Source organism: Pseudopipra pipra, chromosome 2, assembly GCF_036250125.1.
Source record: "Pseudopipra pipra isolate bDixPip1 chromosome 2, bDixPip1.hap1, whole genome shotgun sequence".
NCBI classification, from domain to species: Eukaryota; Metazoa; Chordata; class Aves; order Passeriformes; family Pipridae; genus Pseudopipra; species Pseudopipra pipra.
This window is the reverse complement of record NC_087550.1, coordinates 87,914,879-87,935,822: the sequence shown is the minus strand read 5'-3', so window position 1 is coordinate 87,935,822 and position 20,944 is coordinate 87,914,879. Positions and strand designations below refer to the sequence as shown.

Below are 20,944 nucleotides of genomic sequence, written 5' to 3'. Positions count from 1 at the left end.
GACAGAAACAAAGCACCTCACCCCCTCAAAAATACACAACCAAAAGAAACCAAACAAAAAACCCCAAATCCTTATGAATCACTTTTGACCAAATACTGAATTCTGCTGCTTCAGCTACTTTTTTTTTTTTTTTATACTGATACTTTGGCTTTGATCTGCGTTGCAACACAAATATCTAGTGCCAATAGAATCTTGACTCTTTTATGAAATACTTTCTTTTTCTTGTATTAATTCATCCAAAAATGCATAACTTTTAAATTCAAAAACTTGCTGTCATTCTCACCCTAAGTCGCCAAATTGGAGATAGGCTTTCGGGGTAGTAGAAATTACTTCTCTACTTACGTGCCATCTTTAACATTCATGTTCTAAAGAAAAAAAGATTAATCATAGTTTGGGGTCTCTTTTCCATGGCCAGGATGCCCAAGATGTGAATGTTTTCTAGGCTTCCTTTCCCTCAACCCTAGTATCTCCCTTTTCATTCTAAAGAGCAGCAGATTTAAACCATCATATTAGTCACAGATTTATTCTCAGCGATTTCTTTTTCACAGACTTGGGTCCTGGCCTCTGATTTCTCCATCCGTTGCTCCACATTCACCATGTGCCTGTCTAGTTTCCCAGCTTTTGATGAGAGGTTCTCTACCTTGCCTTCTATTGAGGACAATGTGTTCTGCATTGCCCTGAATTTCACATGAAGTGACTCCATCAGCTCATGGGGGGATCTGCTCTGCTGCGATGTGGAAAAAGTCGACGAACCCAGTGAAGATAGACAAGATGACAGCAACATCTCAGGCCAGGGCACAGGAAGGCATGGACTAAAGAAGTTGTTCTTGTCATTCTTATCTTTATTTGGGGCATAATTTTGCTCTAATTTTCAGTTGCAGACATCTTAGGTAACTTATTGAGCTCATCATACATTAAAATATTTAAGACATAAAAAGGTGCAGAAATTTAGCAGAAATTCTGAATAAAAGCAGTTTTCCACATGAATCAGGCTCTACCCCAGCTATCTCCACTCACTCATTACACCACTTTCTCTGGTTTAATAGCTACTCATATGTGCACATAGCACCATGTTTCCTTTCAGTCAGCTTGTCAGTGTGTAAGTTGTTAGTCCCGTGGAATACAGTTAGGCATGGTGGCACTCTGAAGAAAAGTCCCCATTTACTATATTACAAGGGTGTGTGGTATTAAATGGACTACAGTAATGAAAAAGAACTGCATAGTGGATTTCATTTTAAATAAATAGAAGTATTTTTTTCTGTATGATACCTCGTTGTTTTGATTCTAATGGGAGTTTGGGAGAGCATAATAGTTTTTGCATCTATTAATTTTTTTCAAGCTGATCTGTATTTAGAGTATAACAAGTATATCGAGGTTTACGTACTGTGAAAACCCAGATAGAAATAAATGGAAAATCCTTTACTTGTTCCCATTATTCAGTGTCATGGAATTCTGTCTAGTACCTAGTATGCAGTGGAGATTCTTTAAAATTTGTATAAGAACAGGCAGTAAAGTTTTGCAGAATTAGGGTCAGTCTGTCTCATTTTAAGTCTGGGGTTGCAGTATTTATAATTGTGTCATTTCAATCTGAGATAAATTTATGGTGATATTTGAAAGAAGTTGACATATCCTAATAAGAGAATTATTAGTAAGTAAAAGCAGAAGTTCTTTTAATTAATATCCACATAAGAGTCTTAAAGGAAATATAAGTTTCTAGCCAGTGTTTTTGCATTTAACCTAGTTAGCATTCTGGTTATTTCACTTCTTAAAAATCACTTTTGGTATTTAGACTATTAGAAAAATAATTTTAAGTATGATAAAAAGTGGATTTTTATTTTGTGTGCAATTTCAGTGTTCTGGTGATAGGTGTGCTTTTTGTAAAAAGGAACATAACTAAGTGTCTTCTTGTTTAGCCAAGCAGTTGGTAAATTTTTTAGTGTCTTGTATTTGTTTACAGGTTATGGTTGTAGCAGTTAGTCACAGGTGTTTGATTATTTTTATAGTCACTAAAGCTAATCATTCTTACTTTACAGTATGGTGTATGTAGTCACCAACAAGGTGCTGTCTAGTAATTTGGGGGAAAATAGAAATGGAATTTTGTATTGATATTCTTTTTAGTGGTATGTCCAGACCTATCCGCAAAGAGACATTACGGGGGAAGGAGGTCTTGTTTTTTTTCTGGTCCATGATATGAATCAATATAGAATTGAGAACCTCTTCATAAATAGATAACAGTATAGAAATTGTATAAAATGCATAATTTTTATTTTATTTACATTCATTCCGTTGCATTCTTGGGAAAAATAACCTAAAGATTAATTTTATTTTCCCAGCAGAAATTAAAGTACCTGATAAGTTGGACTCATCAGTCTGGGAGCATCCGGATTCTGCACATTTAAATGGAGCTGACTTCGATCTCACTGTTCTGTCCATGGCTGAAATAGCTTCCTGTAGTTATGAAGCCAGGTAGGTAAAAGTTACCCAGTAGTTTGCATAAGATGTCCAAAAATAGCAGTTGTTAGTTTCTTTAAATTTATCTAGAGAGAAAGTTTTATGATGTTGTAGTTACATGGGTTGTTAGAATTTAACAGAAGGTCTTCCCTATGGATGATGCTTCTTTTTAGATGCTGCTCAATAGCTCTCAACCTACATGTTACTTGAAATAAAGCCCATTAAAGAAAACCTTATGCCTTTCACTGTGATGCTGTTGATTTCATAATGTTATCTTCATGTCTTTATATCAAAATTGCATTATTTTATAGAATTAATGACACATACGGAAGGTTTTACTTAAAATAAGACAGAAAGTGTGACTACTAAACTTAAAAGCATTCCTTGCAGAGACTATGCTGAGCATCTCCAATAACATAACTTATAAATCTTTAGAGTATGAAACAACTTTTATAAATATAAGCACAGTGTTAGAAATACAGTCTTTTTCTCTGATGGAAATAATACTCCAGAAATTATTTCTTCATTGGAACCTTTCTTGAGCTTGCTAGGATAGGCAGGCTTCTATTTGTATCTCAAAAAGTTAAAGTTTATTTATTAACAGGAGCCTAATTATGTAAACTTGCACCTTGGAATATAAGATCCAGCTATCTTAGTCACTATAGTATGTGTGTGGTTTTAATTTGAGGCAGAAGATAGCAAGGAGTGCTTTTTGGAGTCTTTGTCCTCAGCATTTGCCTGAAGGCAGGTTGTTCATGCTCCATGGATGAATATTACACAGCTGATTCAAATACTCTGTTTGCAGTTATTTTATTACCTATTAAATTGCTAGCAGTTAGACTGAGTTCCATTTCCCATCTTTTGGGGAAAAGACAAATAATTAATTTGAAAATACTCCCTATTAATTTGTGGAAAAGTTTTCACTGTGTTTACTTGAGGTTTTTTTATTATTTAATTTCAGACAAGTTGGCATAAAGAATGGAATGTTTTTTGGCCAAGCAAAAAAGCTGTGTCCAAATCTTCAAGCGGTTTCATATGATTTTGATGCGTACAAAGAAGTTGCACGGACAGTATATGAAATATTAGCAAGGTAACTTGCTGTTTGTTTATGTGATCTTTCATGGTAGGATTATCAAGCGTATTTTCTTTGCCATTGCCATCTCCATGTTACTCTTCAGCTTCAATAAACCTATTCCTATTTGAGGTCTTCCTTTGTAGTAATTTTTATTTTGAGCACCATGCTTCTGAGCGTTCTTTTATCTTGACGTCAAATCCTGTAAACAATCAACATCTGACTTCCAAAAGAGTTAAATTTTTTACTGATTACACCACGAGAAGCAGATCCCCTGCTTTGTTGTGAGATCCTTTAAAGAGGTGTTTTTTTGAGTAACATAAGAACGGGTTCTTGGAGTAACATCTATTAGAAACTATTTTCTGGTTTAAAATGCACTTGAACAAAAACTAAAAATTTGTTATTGTCAATGAAAAATAAATATTCAATTCCTCTAGCTGTTCCTTTAAACTCATGATGCATGTCGAAATTAGTCCTACATTAATAATATTACTGTAATTTACTGGTTTAGCATTTTTAATGTCTAAGTAATGTGTAATACAAAATAAGCAGGGAAATGCCACCACAAAGGGAAGACTTTATTTGCTACATATTTGTTTTAACAGATGGTGAGCTGTTGCTGGTGTTTCACCTCCTTTACTTTGTGTTGATAGCTATACTCATAACATCGAAGCAGTCAGTTGTGATGAAGCACTAGTAGATATCACTGAAATCCTTACAGAGACCAGATTGACTCCTGATGAATTTGCAAATGCTATCCGCACTGAAATCAGAGACCAAACTAAATGCACAGCTTCTGTTGGGATGGGTAAGTAACTTCATTTCTGTTTACAAGCAGTGACTGCTTTTGTTAATGTATCAAAGCTTTTTAAGTTTGCTAGAACTCTTAAGTGTTTTTGGAAGATTGTTGCCATTTACATTAAATTAGTGTGAATAAAAATGCAAGAAAATCTTCAGAAGTGGAAAGTTTTAAGCAAAAATGTATAAAATGGCTATCATGTCTCCTTTGTTATCTAAACAGTATGCTAAAATTCCATCTGTATGATATTCTTGCATTTATTTTTATGAAATGCGACTGTTTTTCCAGCAAATAGAAAAATGAGCACAGATTGTGCTCCTAGTGGACATAGCAGCAAGAGTTCATAAGGTGACGTGATTTTGCATAATTATTAGAAGGTACTGAAAGCAAGGATCTGTGTGATTTGTAGTAGGTATTGTATATGAAATCACACATCTGAAAAGACTTCCGTGATTTGTTTTCACTTGGCTCCTTCCTTTCTCTTTTGTTTTTCTAATTTGTCCCTAATTAATACTAGAGTTGAGTATCTGTAAATACCTGTACTGAGTGCATGTAAGTGTATGAAATCCACTTGTGGAAAATCATGACTGTAAGCAGAATTCTTCCTTTACTGACTTTGCAATTGCAGCTACCACTATAGTTTCACTGCTGAATAACACATACTGCTAGCTCATACTTTGGAAGTAGACACTGCAAATATATAGATGAATATATTTCATTAAATTCTTTGTTAAAGTTAAAGAATTTGACTATACTTTCTACTTTTTTTCTTGAGTATTGGACTGCAGCATTCTACTAGAAAATCAACAGAAGTTACCACAGATGTGGTTTATTTTGTTTTTACAGGTTCCAATATTCTGCTGGCCAGAATGGCAACTCGTAAAGCAAAACCAGATGGACACTATCACTTAAAACCTGAAGAAGTGGATGATTTTATCAGAGGACAACTTGTTACCAGCCTTCCAGGTACTCCTGACTTTTAGAGGACATTTTGCCTCCTGATATTAAACCAGTTTCAGCTACAAATCTGCTTTCTGGATCAAACAAGTTTAGATACTATTGCACATTTATGATCCAAAATGTGATAAACAGTAAAGATATACAGAATACGACTGTGTGAACACAGGCTTTTTTGTGTATATTTATTGTTCCAGGAACATAAAGTTGTACACATAAAGTGTTTCCTGACCTGTAGCTCTGTGTTGTTACTCAGTACACATATGCAGTGTAATGGGACACAGGAATGGTGCACAAAGTGCTGAGTAAGCACTCATTTATACTTTTTTAGTGATCAGCTGATCTCAGCCTGCATGTATACACACATATATTTAGTATTAAATGTTCAAAGTAGTATTTTTACCTATTTAGGAAAAAAAGAAAGAAGGGCAGTAAAAAATAGGCAGCAGTAGACAATGAAATGAAAGAGTGGTAGGAACAACATCTATAGACAGATGCAGGTTTACCAGAAATTCTCTTCATGTAACCCTTTCCATGGCCTAACACAATTTACAGCACAGTATCATTTCTTCTCTTTGGCATAACTTACAGAAGGTATTTCTTCTTCAGAATGATACTTATATAGTACTGGGCTTTGACTGGAATGTTTTAAAGCTTTCAGAATTCACTTGTATGTTCATAGTAAAAACTTTTTAGTGTTTGTGTCAATAATACCACCTAGACAGAGAAACAGATTATCAAAGATAGAATCTGATTACCTGAGATTTCTAATTTTTGCTGACTTTGGTAATGTGAACACATAGGACTAATATTTTCTGGAAGTAACAGACCACCTCTCCAAAACCCAGAAATATACTTCAGTTTATCACACTTACATATGTGCTGTTGCCATGGATACCTACAATTTCCAGTGCTTGGTAATTCAAAGCACAAGTAATACAGGTATGCTATCACTTCTACTTGAAATATTATTTTTCTACCCAGGAAGCAGTGGAACAGTGGTCAAAATATTTGTTGGCTTTCTTTTAGATTAAATCAGTTGTACATGATGGAAAACATATTACATGTTGGACACTCTCTTTGGACTGAGTGTTGTGAGGATTCAGAGCTATATAACCTGTAACAAGCAGTACCTTGTCAAGACAGTTTGCAAGTAGGAGTTGTTCACATTTTACCCAGAAATAAAGAGACTTGCTGCAGTATGACATCCAAAACTAAAATATGAAACAGATTAAAGAAATAAATATGAAGACAGCAAAAGTTTCCATTCAAACCATGTTTTATGGAGCAGAATTTATTTTATATGGTATATATTTATTTGTTAATCTGACACAACCTAGTGTAGATTTAAAAAGAAAAATTTTATTTTTTCAAAACTTAACTAGCTCTGAATTGCATAGGGTTAACAGAACTAACTACTTTGTTGTTAGGAGTTGGCAGGACAATGGAATCTAAGCTGGCTTCTTTGGGAATTAAAACCTGTGGAGATCTGCAGTGTGCTTCGATGTCAAAACTACAAAAAGAATTTGGTCCAAAAACAGGGCAAATGCTCTACAGATTTTGTCGTGGTTTGGATGATCGACCTGTTCGTACAGAAAAAGAAAGAAAATCTGTTTCAGCAGAAATCAACTATGGAATAAGGTTTACACAGGTAAATTCTAAATTGCTTCTTTTCTGCAGTGACTTCTTTCAGCTGTAGAAGAGTCTTCTCATATTCTGATTATTTTCACTTACACTTTGATCTGTTAGAGCACCATCTTAGCCACGAAATAGAAATGAGGAAAATGAAGAAGTAGGAGACCAAACGATAAAATGGGAGGAGAGACTGCAAAAGTATTGGACTGAAAAGAAGCTTGCACAAAATTAGCTGGCTATTCTGCATTCGTTATACAAGTCTGGTACAGAAAAAGAGAACTGCAGTAGGTTTGTCAGCACCTAGCATTCTCTTTCATTTAAATGCTGATTATTTGAAGATGCCAGTGGCTGAAACAATCACCAGCTGCTCCAGTACAGCATTTTTATTAGACTTCTTACAAATATTGTCGGGGTGGGGGGAGTGTTGTTGACAAAATTGTGTTTAAAAAGTAACTCAGCTTTTTGTTGAGAACTTGAGTATTTATGGGAATTATAGAAAAAAGTCAACAGGTTTGGAGAGACTTCATGATGTTGTGTAGTCCAACCTTTTGCTCAAAGCAGGGGAAGCTATGAAATCGGAACAGTTGCTCAGGACTTTATCCAGTCTGGCATTGGAAATCTCCGAGAATGAAGACTGAACAACTTCCCTGAGCAACATGTTCCACTGCTTGACTTTCCTCGTGGAGAAAAAGATTTTCCTTATAAGCCCTACACTCTTCATCTTCTAGGTTTGTGCTGAAAGTTAGACTTGGAATTCTGTGTTGGGGTTTCTAAATACAATTTTTAAAAACTTATTTCCAAAAGGACTTACTGTACATATATTTCAGCATTAGGATAGGAATCTACCATCTCACCTAACTTCAGCGACCTACAATGTAAACAAAACACTTGAAGTTAAATAAGACCATTGCCAGTGAATCAGCTTGCTCTTTTCAGTTTACACAGTCTGGATTGTATTAACCCTTAATGATTTACCTTTGATATTTGAAGACTATTAATTACCTAAACCTGTTGTTTTTTCTCTTCAGCCTAAGGAAGCAGAAGCTTTCCTTCTCAGCCTCTCCGAAGAAATCCAACGTAGGCTTGAAGCTGCTGGTATGAAGGGTAAACGATTGACCCTTAAAATTATGGTCAGAAAGGCTGGAGCACCAGTGGAGCCTGCAAAATATGGAGGTCATGGAATCTGTGATAATATTGCCAGGTAACTACTAGGCATGAACACACTTCTGCAGGATTTTGAGCACCAAAATTTAGAGGAAGAAAGGACAGAAATTTCAAAGTTCTTGATACCTCTGTCTGTGTATCAAACTTGCAGTGAAATAAGAAGTAGTATCAAAAGTCCTTTTTGTTTGGGTTGTACATATGTGGTGTTTTGGTCATCAGTAATACATATGTACATATATATTGTTGGTGTACCTTTCCACAGGTATTGAGTATAGTATTGAGCTGGAGGTTTTCTTGTAGTGGCTTGTAGAAGACATATTTACATCCTGCACTACAGCTCACACACAACAGCATTTTTATTTCTTACAGTGACCAGCCAAGTTGAAAGGTTCTGCTGCTGCATACTGCTTTCTCTCCCTGAACTGTGTGACGTGGGGTACTTTCCCCGGAGAGGCTTTCTGCTCTTCCTTGATAGGTTGTTGGTCACATGCTGGTTGTGACAGTTGGAGTCAGTTCTCAAAGAAAATTGCACTTTGTACTTGTCAGGAAGGATGTCTGACAGTTCGGTAGTTGTCCAGCTCTAGACATGGGTGCTGGGACAGTATTTGCAGAATGATTTGCTGCAGAAGACTGAGAGGCCACTTAGGATTCTGAAGATTGGAGCTGGCATCAGACACCTTGAACTGCAGTCATCTGTCTTAGTACAAACCAGTTTGTTAGTGTTGAATCTTGTCTTTCTTCTTGTTTTACCCGTAAGTCTGCAGAGAAGTTTTTGGTCCTAGAAAAGACAAGATTCAAAGTGGAGCTTAGGAAGTTGAATCTCAAAATCTCAAGGTCAAGGACTGTGCCCCTTATTTCAGCGGTTCAAGCAGGCAACCTGTTCATGTCTCTTGACCTTCACACTTAGATCTTTTCAGGTAGTTGTAAGTTCCTTATCAGAAGTGCCTTTGTTTTTCCTGTGGATCCTTATCCATATAATAAAGCCTCTCCTACTTTGTCTCCCCGTAGCACTGTTGATCTCATTGAAATGCTCCCTGTAATGGCTGCCCATCTGTGGGGATATGGGATAACCCAGTTATTTTGCCTGGGTAGTCAGTTGATAGGTTGCTGTCAAAGGAGTAGGAGCTTCAGCTTCCACAAGCAGTGCTGTTACTCTTACCCATTTTTTATTTCTGATTGATCTTTGTTTTTTATTGATAAACTGGATGATGTTATGGTTATGCTATTTGATGGTATACGTATTTTATTCCTGTCTTTGTTAGAGCATTTCTGTTCAGTCCAATGAAAAACTTTTTAGCAGCAGCAGAGTAAACGAGAGGTTGGTTCCAAGCAAATGGATTACAATCTCAGAGTGGTGTTCCCTCAAGTGTCTGGGTTTTCTCTTTGGTTTAAAATTTGCTTTGTAGCTATGGCTCATGACCCGTTTCTTGCTCCTTCACCTCACAGGTGAATGAGTTGCTATGTTTTCTTACCCTACAGGTCAAGATTCCCTAGAATAATAGTCATAGTACTACAAAGGATTCAGACTTGCAGACACACTTAAAATGAAAAAAATTCAGCTTCTGAGACATTAATGGTATTTTTACCACATCTTTGAAATCAAGTCCTGATAGTACAGCATAGACCTTTTTAAAATATTCTTCCGGAATGTTGTGTGCCTTTAGACTCACACTGATATTGATCCCCTTTCTCTTAAAAATATTATCATCTAAGGCTTAGGGAGATCTTCATCTTGCTCACAGTAGGAAGCAGTTTCATTTTCATATTGGCAGAACTAGACCTTTCTGGAGATTACTTGCTTTTCATTGTGGTTTCTAACAGACCATGTTTGTTTTTTCTTTTTAGGACTGTGACTCTAGACCATGCAACAGACAGTGCAAAAGTAATTGGGAAAGAAACTCTAAATATGTTTCACACAATGAAACTGAACATTTCAGATATGCGAGGGGTGAGTTAATGGGAAAACTGAAATTTATTCTCTTTATGAACCTTCTTTGTTGTCTTTCATAAATTTTCAGTTCCCCAGGGTAGATGATAACCAAACTTAAGCAGAAGTGTAGATACAAAGCTTATGTAGGCTACACAATCATGCTATGTTTGCTATATTTACCTTTGAAAAAAATGGTTAAAAAGCCATAGATGTAAAAAAAAAAAAATTTACTGGGGTATGAATTGATCCACAACTTGAAACAGCTTCCTAAGGTAGCAAAGTTAGACTGTATCTTCTACAGTTCTGTTAGCACGTGTAAATTTTATTTTGCCATAGAATTTTCTGTAAACTTTTGCAGAGCTATTAGTTAAGTAACTAATATAAATATTGCTTGTAATGCCAGTCAGAGATATAGATTAGAGGAGATTTTGTTCTAGACTGCAGGTCTTAGAGCAAGAAAAGTTACCAGCCCATAGTTTGGCCTTTGTTTGCAGGTGATTTGCTGGTTCTTTTAATTCATAATTTATTTTAGAACAGTCTTGCTCATCTCAGTGGTTTTGTCATAGCAATGTGAACACATGATAAGACTGTTTTGGCATCAGCCATTTGTTAAAATGGAGCACAGAGTATTTATTGGTCATCTGGATATAGAAGTAGGGTTTTGACTCACAGTGTTGCCTTACAAAGTCAGCCCACTGGCTTGGAGGTGAGGAAATATTTATTTTCCTGTCCCTATCTTTTTCTAGTTTCTTGTCTGTCTCCTTTGCTGTCTTTGCTGACTTCTTATGTCATTCTGTTTCACCTGATTTCTTTAGCCCTTGTTTTAAGAGGATTCTAATTTAGAGTTACTGTCCCCTGGATGTTGGACATGTTGTTCTGCAAAACAGTGTACTACTTCTGACCAGGTGGCTCTATTGAGTACTGGAGGGGCCATTCAGTTCTAGATTATAAAAAAAAGGTTCAGAACCATCCAGGATCCCTTAGTGGTTGTCCTTTCAGCTGACTTCAGACAATGTATATGTCTGTGCAGGAGCTAGTCCCCTTAAGCTTTATACATGAGGTGAGCCATGCTTCAGTGTCTTTTTTCTGTCTTTCTAGAAAAGATTCTGAACTGATACCATTAGTTGTTTGTGCCCACACTTGGGCAGATAAATGCATTCAGTTGTCCCATGGACTTCACATAACACTTGAACTCAGGCTCTTGTCCTAAAAGACAGAAAAAAACCCAAGGCAAAGCTGTTCAACACATCAAATACAATATTCCAAAGGCTTTGTTTAACTTAGAACTTTAGAACTCAAACCTAGAAATATTCCAAAGCAAAAACAAAAAGCACAAAGAAAAACTTTTTACAGTGATGAGGTCATTTCCCATTATTGCAACTAAGAAACTGTTAATAAAAAAATTACTGCTATGTAATTATAGAAGAAGACCTGGTAGAAAAAATTGTATATAGGACTCAGAAAGCACGAAGGAGCTAGTGTATATTTCTAAGTGCCCAGTTTTTTTATTAAAAATTATGGAGGATTTGCAATAAGCTCACACAATGTACCAGTGCATTCTTAGTTGGACCCTGTTTTTGACCCCCTGCTCATTTGGTATTTAGAAGTTACATGAAAAATTAGGTTGTCTTGAAAAAGACTACTTCCACCAAGGTGCTTTAATCCATTGAGACTTTCTGAAAACCATGTCTAGAAGTGAAGCAATATTATTTTTTTCATTTATAGACATAAGTGGTGGATATAATATACATTATCCTTGGGGAAAAGATTGCTTTCTTGTGTGGGTAGCCAGATTTAATAGTCACTTCCTGGTCACTAATTCTATATCTCTTAGTGTCTAAGAAATTTCATAATAAACACATTGTTTCATGATCCTGTTGACAGCACTTTTCTATATCAGAGAAGATGGTATTATCATTGTAATTTCTTAGTTGTTGGATTGTGCTGGATGATCCTGGGATTTGTTTGGGTTCTTTTTAGTGGCCGTTTGTGTGTATTTCAGCATACTTTTATTTGTCCTCTCCCCCACACACAACAAGCAGCCAATTCCAAAGAAGGCAGTGCTACTGTGATAGAATTACAGATTTTTTTATTTACTTTATTTTTTTTTATTTTAAACTTCTTCAAATGAGTGTATTTATGTTTTGGATTTAGGTTGGAATTCAGGTACAACAGTTAGTTCCCATCAGTAAAACCACTTCGGCTCACTCAGCAGTACAATCTGGACATTTACCTGGTGGATCACATTCAGTTATTGATCTTTTTCATGTTCAGAAAGCAAAAAAACACTCAGAAGAAGAACATAAGGAAGGTCAGTAAGCTTTGTACTTGGCGTGTGTGATAATGATCAGTTCTGAAGGACCCCAACATAGATTAACCTTTGGAATACTTATTCAATATTTTACCAGTATAAATTATTTAACATAAACTTTTTGAGAGTGGATTACGCTGCTGCAAATGAAAATTCTACTAATAAATATTTGTATAAGGTTATTCCAAACTTTTTTTTATTAATTGTAACAAAGGATACTTTGAAATAGGAAGTGTTATAATTATGCTATATATTGTGTAAACTCTTTAGCAAGTAACACTGGAAACTAACTTCACTGTGTCTTGAATCTTCAGAGTATTTTTAACTATTAGATGATCATTCGGTATTTTGTTTTCATATATATAGTATTTGTGGCTGCTATGGACCTCGAAATATCTTCTAATTCAAGAACCTGCACTTTTCTTCCATCTCGTGGTACCCATCTCACACCTGGTCTCAATTCTAATGCCAACAACACCGAGTCTGCTGTCAAATGGAATGGCATGCATTCTCCCATCAGCGTGAAATCCAGGCTTAATTTGAGTATTGAAGTTCCATCTGCTTCCCAGGTAAAACCTGGGAATATTAATCATCTGCAGTGTATTGTAATAACTTGGGATTGTCTATGTTACTTGGATAGACTGAAAAGGAGCTCTTTTTAAATAAAAAGAGTTCTAGTAGAGTATGATGCACAGGAAGTAACTGTTATTGATGCAAAACTACTTCGCTTTAATAAAATAAATAATGTTGAAGTTAAGATGCACACTTAACATTTGTACAGGATATACTGTTTATATGAGAGGAAGACAATCTTTATTTAAGTAAAATATTTCTAAGGGTTTGGGGGATTTTTTTTTTGGTGCATTTTAGCAAATGGAGAGCCTTTTATTTCCACATGTTATTCAAGTAGACATCTGTTAGAAGGGTCTGCTGTGAGCCAGCTGCACTGAATTTTATAGGTAGTTTAGGTATAAGCAGATTTACTTGCTCTTCTGTAAAAGTCTGTCATTTTAATTTCTGTAATTTAAATCTGTAAAAGCATTTGTTGATGTTCTTATAACAGCTTTTCCACATATTTATACATTTTTAAGAAGCAAATTACGCTTTCGGCAGAAAACTTGTTGCTATAATGCAATAACCAAACCAGCTCAGGATCTAAAAGTAATTTGACTGAACAATGTGAAGCTCTGTACACTCAGACTGCTACAGAGGGAATATGTATAAACAAGTGCAAAGTGCACTGGCTGTGTAGTAGAGGTCCTAAAGCCTTGGTGGCCTTATGGCACGATGCGCTCACGTTTCATTTTGCTTTTAACCGTACTATAATACAGAATATAATACAAAATGTGGTACAGGGAAGGAGTGATGAAGGTTAGTGCCACACTGCTTTTTGTGTACTGTGTGCTAAGAAAGCGACAGCAAGGTATTTTACACCCAGGAATCCCAGAAAATATTTGTAGAGTTTTATGTATGTAGCAAATTTGGAACGAGTGAACACAGAAAGTAGAAGAGTAACTGAAGTGATTAACAATACCACAGTTTTCATCAAAATCTCTCAGCATAAGGCAAGTAGATTTTCCTAGGTATTTGTGGTTCTTCTCTGTAAATCCGGAATCTGGTCTTAAGTTCCAAATCTTCTTCCTAAAGGCAAAATATAAAGTGTTCTAACACTGCTATGGAGTCTTATTCAGCAGAACTTACAGGCAAACACTGGCGTTTATCTACATGTTTTTACTCAAATATTACTTGTGAGAAAAATTATGCTGTGCATCTGCTTGTCAGTTGTGTTCATACAGTCACTGGTGCAGCTGTCATTGTATACAGCAACTCCTGGACACTGAGGGATCTTCTCAGTTGTTTACAGTCAATAATTGATTCTAAGTAAAAGCTTAATTCATTATCAAAATCTCTGACAAGAGTCTGACAGTATGCAAACATACCTAATACCATTAAAGTAAATCAGTAACATGTACCCTAGAACTGTAAAAAAAAAGAGATTAATTGCTTTGTACCAAACACCACTTCAGTGTTCATATCAGCATGGTACCTATATAATTTGAACTCAGAATTTGGGTTTCCTTATCTCTAGGTAACTGTGGAGGAAACTCTGTCTGTGATTTGTGATGACAAGACTGAACGTTGTGAAAAGATAAAACTGAGCATTCATATTTACTGAGTTGCTTAGTCTTAAATGATATTTTGCTGCTGCAGAGTGTAATTGTCAGGTTCCTAATTGTGTTCACATACACAGGTCAAAATGTAAGGGATTTTGGAAAATTCAGGAACTGTATAACTAATTTTTTCACTAAAATAATTCTGTTATGTATTCCTTGGAGAACTCTAAAAGCTTTTCTGCATTTGTAGATAGATAAGTCTGTGCTAGAAGCTCTGCCGCCTGATCTCCGAGAACAAGTAGAGCAAATATGCACCATTCAACAAGGAGAGAGTTATGGAGATAGCAAAAAAGAGCCAATAAATGGATGTAACACTGCACTTCTGTCACAACCAGTTGGAACAGTGCTTTTACAAATACCAGAGCTCCAAGAACCAAATACCAGCATGGGAATCAATGTAATAGCTTTGCCAGCTCTCTCACAGGTACGATGTCTGCATGGTGTCGGTAAATAACAACTTCTCATCTATAGGAAGTTAACAGGCTTTCTTGAAACAGCATTAACTAGAACCTGTAACATCCCAAAATTGTTTATGGTCCTTTAATTAAAAGTCTGCCAAATGTTACTTTATCTGTCACAAACATGGTATGACAATATTTATTAAAGATTTATAGTCATCAGTACGCCCGTGGGTTTGCTGTTGTTTAATGTAAAGCCTCATTATTTATGGCTTGCTTTGCAATGAGCCTTTTTTTCCTGCATTGCAGCTGAGTTGCACTGCACCATAGGTCTGAAGCAGTCCTAAATCTGCTTAGCTAGTCACAGGAGACTCACTCTGTTTAAGTGTATGTTCTGATGAAGTAAAGCCAACCTCTACTAGTTTCTTCTGCAGATGTGGTTGTTTGTATCACATTCCTGGGAGAAGGGCAGTCATGGCTAAAGATCATGCTTATGTCCATAGTTTTTAAATGGACTCATATATAGCATGTCCAAGATGAGAGAAGTGCAAAGTTGTTTGTCAAAACAGGGACCTGATGGGGCAGCAGGTAGTGGTAATGATGCTTCTAATGTTATTCCACCCTTCAATCCAAGATGGTGCTGAACAAATGTAGTGTAAAAATTAAAAAAAATCTTTTAAAAAATGAAAGGTTGGGTTACCCAGAGATACAATGTCTTGCATATGCATAATTTAGAACAGAGAAGTATTTTTATTTTTGTTTGTTGTGTCATTGCTGTTCTCAAATGAAGTGATATCACCTAATCACATTTATAGAGAGATATTTGTTGTTGTTTCTAAGGCAATAATGGTGCTTAGCTGACAAAGAATCCAGAGAAAATCAGGTAGAAATTCCTGTCCTGTTTTCACTAAATAGTTAATGCATAATTGCTATTAAAAAGATGTGTAGTCTGTTCTATAACTAAAAGTTCCTCACCTTGATTCAAGTTCATTGGTTCAGAAACAGTTGTGTCAGTTTTTATTCCTGAACTGCAAAGTTTGGTTTTCCCTATGGATTAGTGTGTAAATAGTATCTGAGTTTTCCATACCCCAGCTGTTTTAAATTATATAGTTACATCTATCTCTAAACAGGAGTTTGTCTTGGATTTGTGTGTTAAATTATACTGTGCTTTAAAGTACACTCCTCCACACTTATCATACCACTCAGTACAGTTTTTTGGGGTAAATTGTAACTGCATATGGCTTTCTATAGAAATTCCTTTTAGTTTGTGCTTGTGCTTTATCTGTCTGTTAATTAGGTAGTCAGAAACTGATTGTTGTTTTTTTATAACAGCTTTACTTTTTGAAGTTTTCTTAGAAACATTAATTTATACACTCAAATACACTGGCTTTTCTGTCCCTATCTCCCAGTGCATTTTGTGATTCTGATCCAAGAATGCAGCTTAGCAGAGCAGCCTTTTTGTTTGAAGATATAGTTCAAGAAGAATTGGCTACTTCCTATTTATTTATATCAGGGATATCCATACTATCTATTTTAGAGTGTTTTATGCTTGTACTTCAGATTTTCCTTATTGACAAAAAGAGGAGTAAGATTTACAATTTTCATTTTCTGAGTTAGGTACAAGTTTACTACCTAGAATAGTATGGTCTAATAGCTTCCCTTAGCCGTGGTGAAAAAAAAATGCTACACCCAGTTCATTAATATGGGAGGATTTTTTTCTCTGTTAAAATCAAACATGAACTTAATTCAAAAATACCATCTTACTCTAAGTATAGTTTGACACATATTTTTCTGTTAAAGTCTTTGTGGGAGTGTATATTCTGTGATTGCACACAAACATTTAGAATTACTTTCTGGCAAATGATGCGGTGAAATAAGTAGTATTAGGTTTCAGGTATAGAAATATAGCCAGCCACTCCAAATGGAGTACTTTAGCTACATCAACTCAGCAGATGTAAATTATGCCCTGCCATCTTTTTATAGCTTAATTAGGTTTGTTTTTCAACCTTTCATTCCTTTTGTGTGAACTGTGTTTTTATCACCAGGTGCAAAGTTAATTGGCTGATAGTAATTTATTCATTAAAAAATGTGTGGGAAATGTCTCTTGTTGGGTAAGGTTCTCCTGTAAAAGGAATCCAGATAGGTTGTATTTGTTTCCATCAGTTGCTGGAGTAATCTTAAAATTTAGAACAGCTGTATATCTCTGTAGCAGCTGACTTCTGTAGAAGCATAGGATGCAAAAAATAAAGATTACAGATGCTTAGAAATGAATGAGATTTGTAGTAGTGGCATTAATTAGTGGTGGCAGATTTTCATCTCATCCTCACATTGTCTTAACGTGGTATAGATTCTTCCTAAGGAAATTTATATAAGCACATCAAAAATACTGGTAGCTGTATGCTGAGGTAATACATGAATTTATAAAACAAGGCTCTCCATAATCTGAATATCATACAGGTATGTGAAAGCTATATTAGGACATTCTGTCTGTACAGTAAATTATCTGAAAGTCCAGTTATTAGTATAGAACTCATATGAACTTGACTGATGGCTCTTCTAAGTGAATTTTTACATGTCACGGTCTGAGAGGGCAGTGATAGGGGGAATAAAAGTGCATCCAGTTCCCTGTAGTGAATTATTTCTGCATGGATTGGTAAGTGATGTACACAAAAAACAGTGCCAATTCAGACCAAATTCTTGAGTCTCGAATGCTTAAACAGCGAACACTAACCTTTTTAAAACAGCTTTATTAAATAAAATTTATATTTAAAAAAACAACTTACACCTCTGGATGTAATAGGCTGCATTCCACTACAGTGCTTTGTTCTGCACAATGTATGTGCACAATGTTCTGCACAAGATCAGAATTGTTCCCATTTCCTTCTTTAATTAGCGCGTATTTTGTGTGGTGAAAGATTTGTGTTGGCACATGGAGTTCTAAAAATGGGAAAGAAGGGTTGTGCTGCATTGATGAATTTTAACTTGTGCTATAGGAGCACGTTCATGTTTATGATCTATATAGTTTAGACATCATGTATGTCAATAGCACACTGTACCTTCCTGTCATAGCATACATATTTTGGTTTTTAAAAAATCAAATGTCTATTGAAAATAGGAGGAAAATTTTAATTCATGTGCATATGTACATGTAATGACAGAAATTGTATTGTGCCCTTAGAATAGTAATTGTAGTTTTGACTAATTTTTTGTTGTTTGTGCACATCTCTGAATTTTTACTAGTGAAATGAAGGGCACTCTCCCACTGGCAGATTTAATTCTCTAAATGATAGGTTTGGTTTTTTGAATTAGATTTTGCTGATTGTGAGCTGAAAACACTGTCCAATAACAACGGGAAACTCCAAGACTAGCCTGTCACTAATTTCCTCCTTCAGACACACAGTGATGAAAGATAACTGATAATACAATAAATTTTGTTTTGTCCATATGAGTGTGTCTGGCAATTGGCAACAAACTATTTCCTGCCTAGAATTCAAGTCCCTGGGACAATTGCAAGGGACTGTGGCTTTATTAGTCAAACAAGGGATAGACAACTGTAGGAGAAAGCAATTAAACCTTCTTTGTGCTAGTTAAAGACATAGCTGGACTTGGCTTTTTCTATCCTTAAAGAAGTGAGACTATTTCCAAGAATATTTTGAATTGTGTAGCAGCTTCCAGGAAACAGAAGTATCAAAAGAAGAGGAGGAACAAAAGTCTCATTGTCACAGTGTTTGTGTTTTGAAATTTGAATGGAGCGTTCTTTGAGTTAGGCTTAAACGTGCTGTTAATACAGTATCAGTAGGTAAAATGGTTAGAGTATTAGAGGCCCTTAAGAGTAATTTTATGAAATAATTAAAGTAGAGTAATATTAGATGGAAAAAATGGTTGCTTTTACAAAGTAAAACATACAAAGAAAGTGTACAACATGTTTTACAGTGTTTCAGTTATATCTCGTTTACTTGGCATAAAATGTAAATACCTTTCTCACGTGAGTGACCTAGAGAGAAGCAAACAGTGCTGCTCACTATTAAAATAATCAAATGAATCTTTTGTTCCTGTTCAGGTGGACCCCGAGGTTTTTGCTGCACTACCTGCTGAATTGCAAGCAGAGCTGAAAGATGCCTATGATCAAAGGCAAAAGCAATCTGAGCAGCAACCTGCTAACACTTTTGGTGAGAATATATAGTTGCACGGCAGTCTTGTGTAGGAGTTGGTTACTATTCAAACAGTTACACAACCCTAAAAAATAAACTGGAAAATAGAACTAAAGAAAGCTTCTGTGAAGATGCTGTGTTCAATTGAATTTCTGTATTTATTTTTGACAGACTGTCAGTTACAACCAGCTGTGGTCTCAGTTTGCAAACAGATGCCCAGCTTTACTCAAATGCGTAATTAATTCAATTCATGGGGACCGTGGCACTACTTGGCCACAGCCATATGTTTCAGAATAGAATCTAAACTTGATATGTCTTGTGATTTAAAGTATTGCATCTTCAGTACCTACGTTAGTTAAACTGTGTTCAGAGAGCGTTCTCATGGTTCTCTGGAACCGAAAGCACTGGTATGGGTTTTGGGCAGCGAGAGATAGGCTACATCACACCATGTGTCTGATAGTCAGGTTTACTCTGAGCTGATCATCCAGGTCTCCTTTTTCAAATCAGTAGAAAGAAATAAGATTAATGCCCTGTGAACTTGCTTTCTCATAAAATAGGTTGAAATGTCATTGGGTTCATTGCCAGTTAAATACTGCATTATTATAATAACACCTTGATTTCATAGCCAGTGAACTAGTACAGATATGTGAGTATGATGGAATGAGAGCAGTTTCCTTCATGAACTCTCATAAAAGCACTGGGGAAGGAGCTCTACACTGCTGGCTTTGCTGATAAACCGCTGGTGGGACAGTGCTCTGAGTGAGGTGAGGCAATTTGTCCAATAGACTTCAGATTTCAACAGCTGCTTGTATTGCAGTACTGCAGTGCTCCATATTGAAAGGCTTACAAATAGCTGAGTATCCTCTGAGTACAGTAATGTCTAGCAGTGTTTTTCAAATACTTAAAACATTGCCAGGATTTGGAATGGCATGTGAATGTTAAGGTTGCTTTATCTAGGTTGTTTTCTCCCAAGTGATCGTTAGATTTTTGTGGAAAATACAGAGTTCCCCTTTCAATGGAAAAGTGTTAAATTTTAAATGTGTCAACCACTGACTATTCCTGTGTTTTTCAGTGTCAAAAAATCCTTTCTTAAACCTGAAGCATACAACTGTGAAAAATAAGAAAAAAATACGGAAAAAAAATCCAGTCAGTCCTGTAAAAAAGATTCAGAGTCCTCTGAAAAACAAACATGTTGGTAGCCCTGCAAAAAACATGCCAGCTACATCTGGAAGCCCACAGAAGCTAATAGATGGTTTCTTGAAACAAGAAGGAACTGCTGCTCAGGTACTTTCCGCACTAACAGTGAAGCTGTGTGTGCTTCTTTAGACTTAGTTCATGTTCACAAATGCAGCTGGTGTCCTTTACTGGATTCCTTACTAGACAATTATCTGTGTATATATACATGGTTTTACCATATTTGTCAGAGCATTATCAACTTTTATGTTTGGAACAGCCAGAAGCAGTTCCATCAACTTCAGATTCTTCAGGCCCCTCAGCTCTGCAGACTCACCAGCAGCCAGGTTCGTTTAGGCCTCAAGCACCAAACCTTGCTGGAGCTGTGGAATTCAATGATGTGAAGGCATTGCTGAAGGAATGGATCACAACTATTTCAGGTGCGGGGTGTCACACTAGTGGTAATCTTGCATACAACACAAGGAAAACTACTTTTAGTAGACTTGTTGTACTTTCTTCCTTTTTTTTCCCGGTAATCTTGAAATCTTACTGCCTTGGAAGTCCTGGAGGAACTTGATTCTTTCTGTCAGTTGTTACTCTGTGGTCCTGCCAGCTCCTGTGTCTTGCTTAACATCATGAAAATTTGCATGCTCCCTCTTTAACCCATGTGTCTTATGCCTTGATATTACTTGTGTTGGAGGTTTTCCTTTTTTTTCACGTGTATTACAA

At 36.0% G+C, this 20,944-nt stretch overlaps 1 protein-coding gene across 6 annotated transcripts in view; it reads left to right on the top strand.

The window, feature by feature from the left end:
- REV1 (REV1 DNA directed polymerase) overlaps window positions 1–20,944 on the top strand; it is a 70,513-nt gene that overhangs the window by 32,063 nt on the left and 17,506 nt on the right. For 4 of the 6 annotated variants that reach the window (XM_064646291.1, XM_064646287.1, XM_064646292.1 and 1 more), the window contains 13 exons: window positions 2,334–2,466; window positions 3,413–3,541; window positions 4,177–4,331; window positions 5,169–5,288; window positions 6,710–6,930; window positions 7,943–8,115; window positions 9,924–10,026; window positions 12,163–12,319; window positions 12,686–12,888; window positions 14,684–14,917; window positions 18,952–19,060; window positions 20,115–20,326; window positions 20,496–20,655. In XM_064646291.1, the coding sequence (XP_064502361.1) occupies window positions 2,334–2,466; window positions 3,413–3,541; window positions 4,177–4,331; window positions 5,169–5,288; window positions 6,710–6,930; window positions 7,943–8,115; window positions 9,924–10,026; window positions 12,163–12,319; window positions 12,686–12,888; window positions 14,684–14,917; window positions 18,952–19,060; window positions 20,115–20,326; window positions 20,496–20,655 (2,109 nt within the window). The remainder of the gene's footprint in view (window positions 1–2,333; window positions 2,467–3,412; window positions 3,542–4,176; window positions 4,332–5,168; window positions 5,289–6,709; window positions 6,931–7,942; window positions 8,116–9,923; window positions 10,027–12,162; window positions 12,320–12,685; window positions 12,889–14,683; window positions 14,918–18,951; window positions 19,061–20,114; window positions 20,327–20,495; window positions 20,656–20,944) is intronic. The other 2 variants (XM_064646288.1, XM_064646290.1) reach the window with 1 other exon arrangement.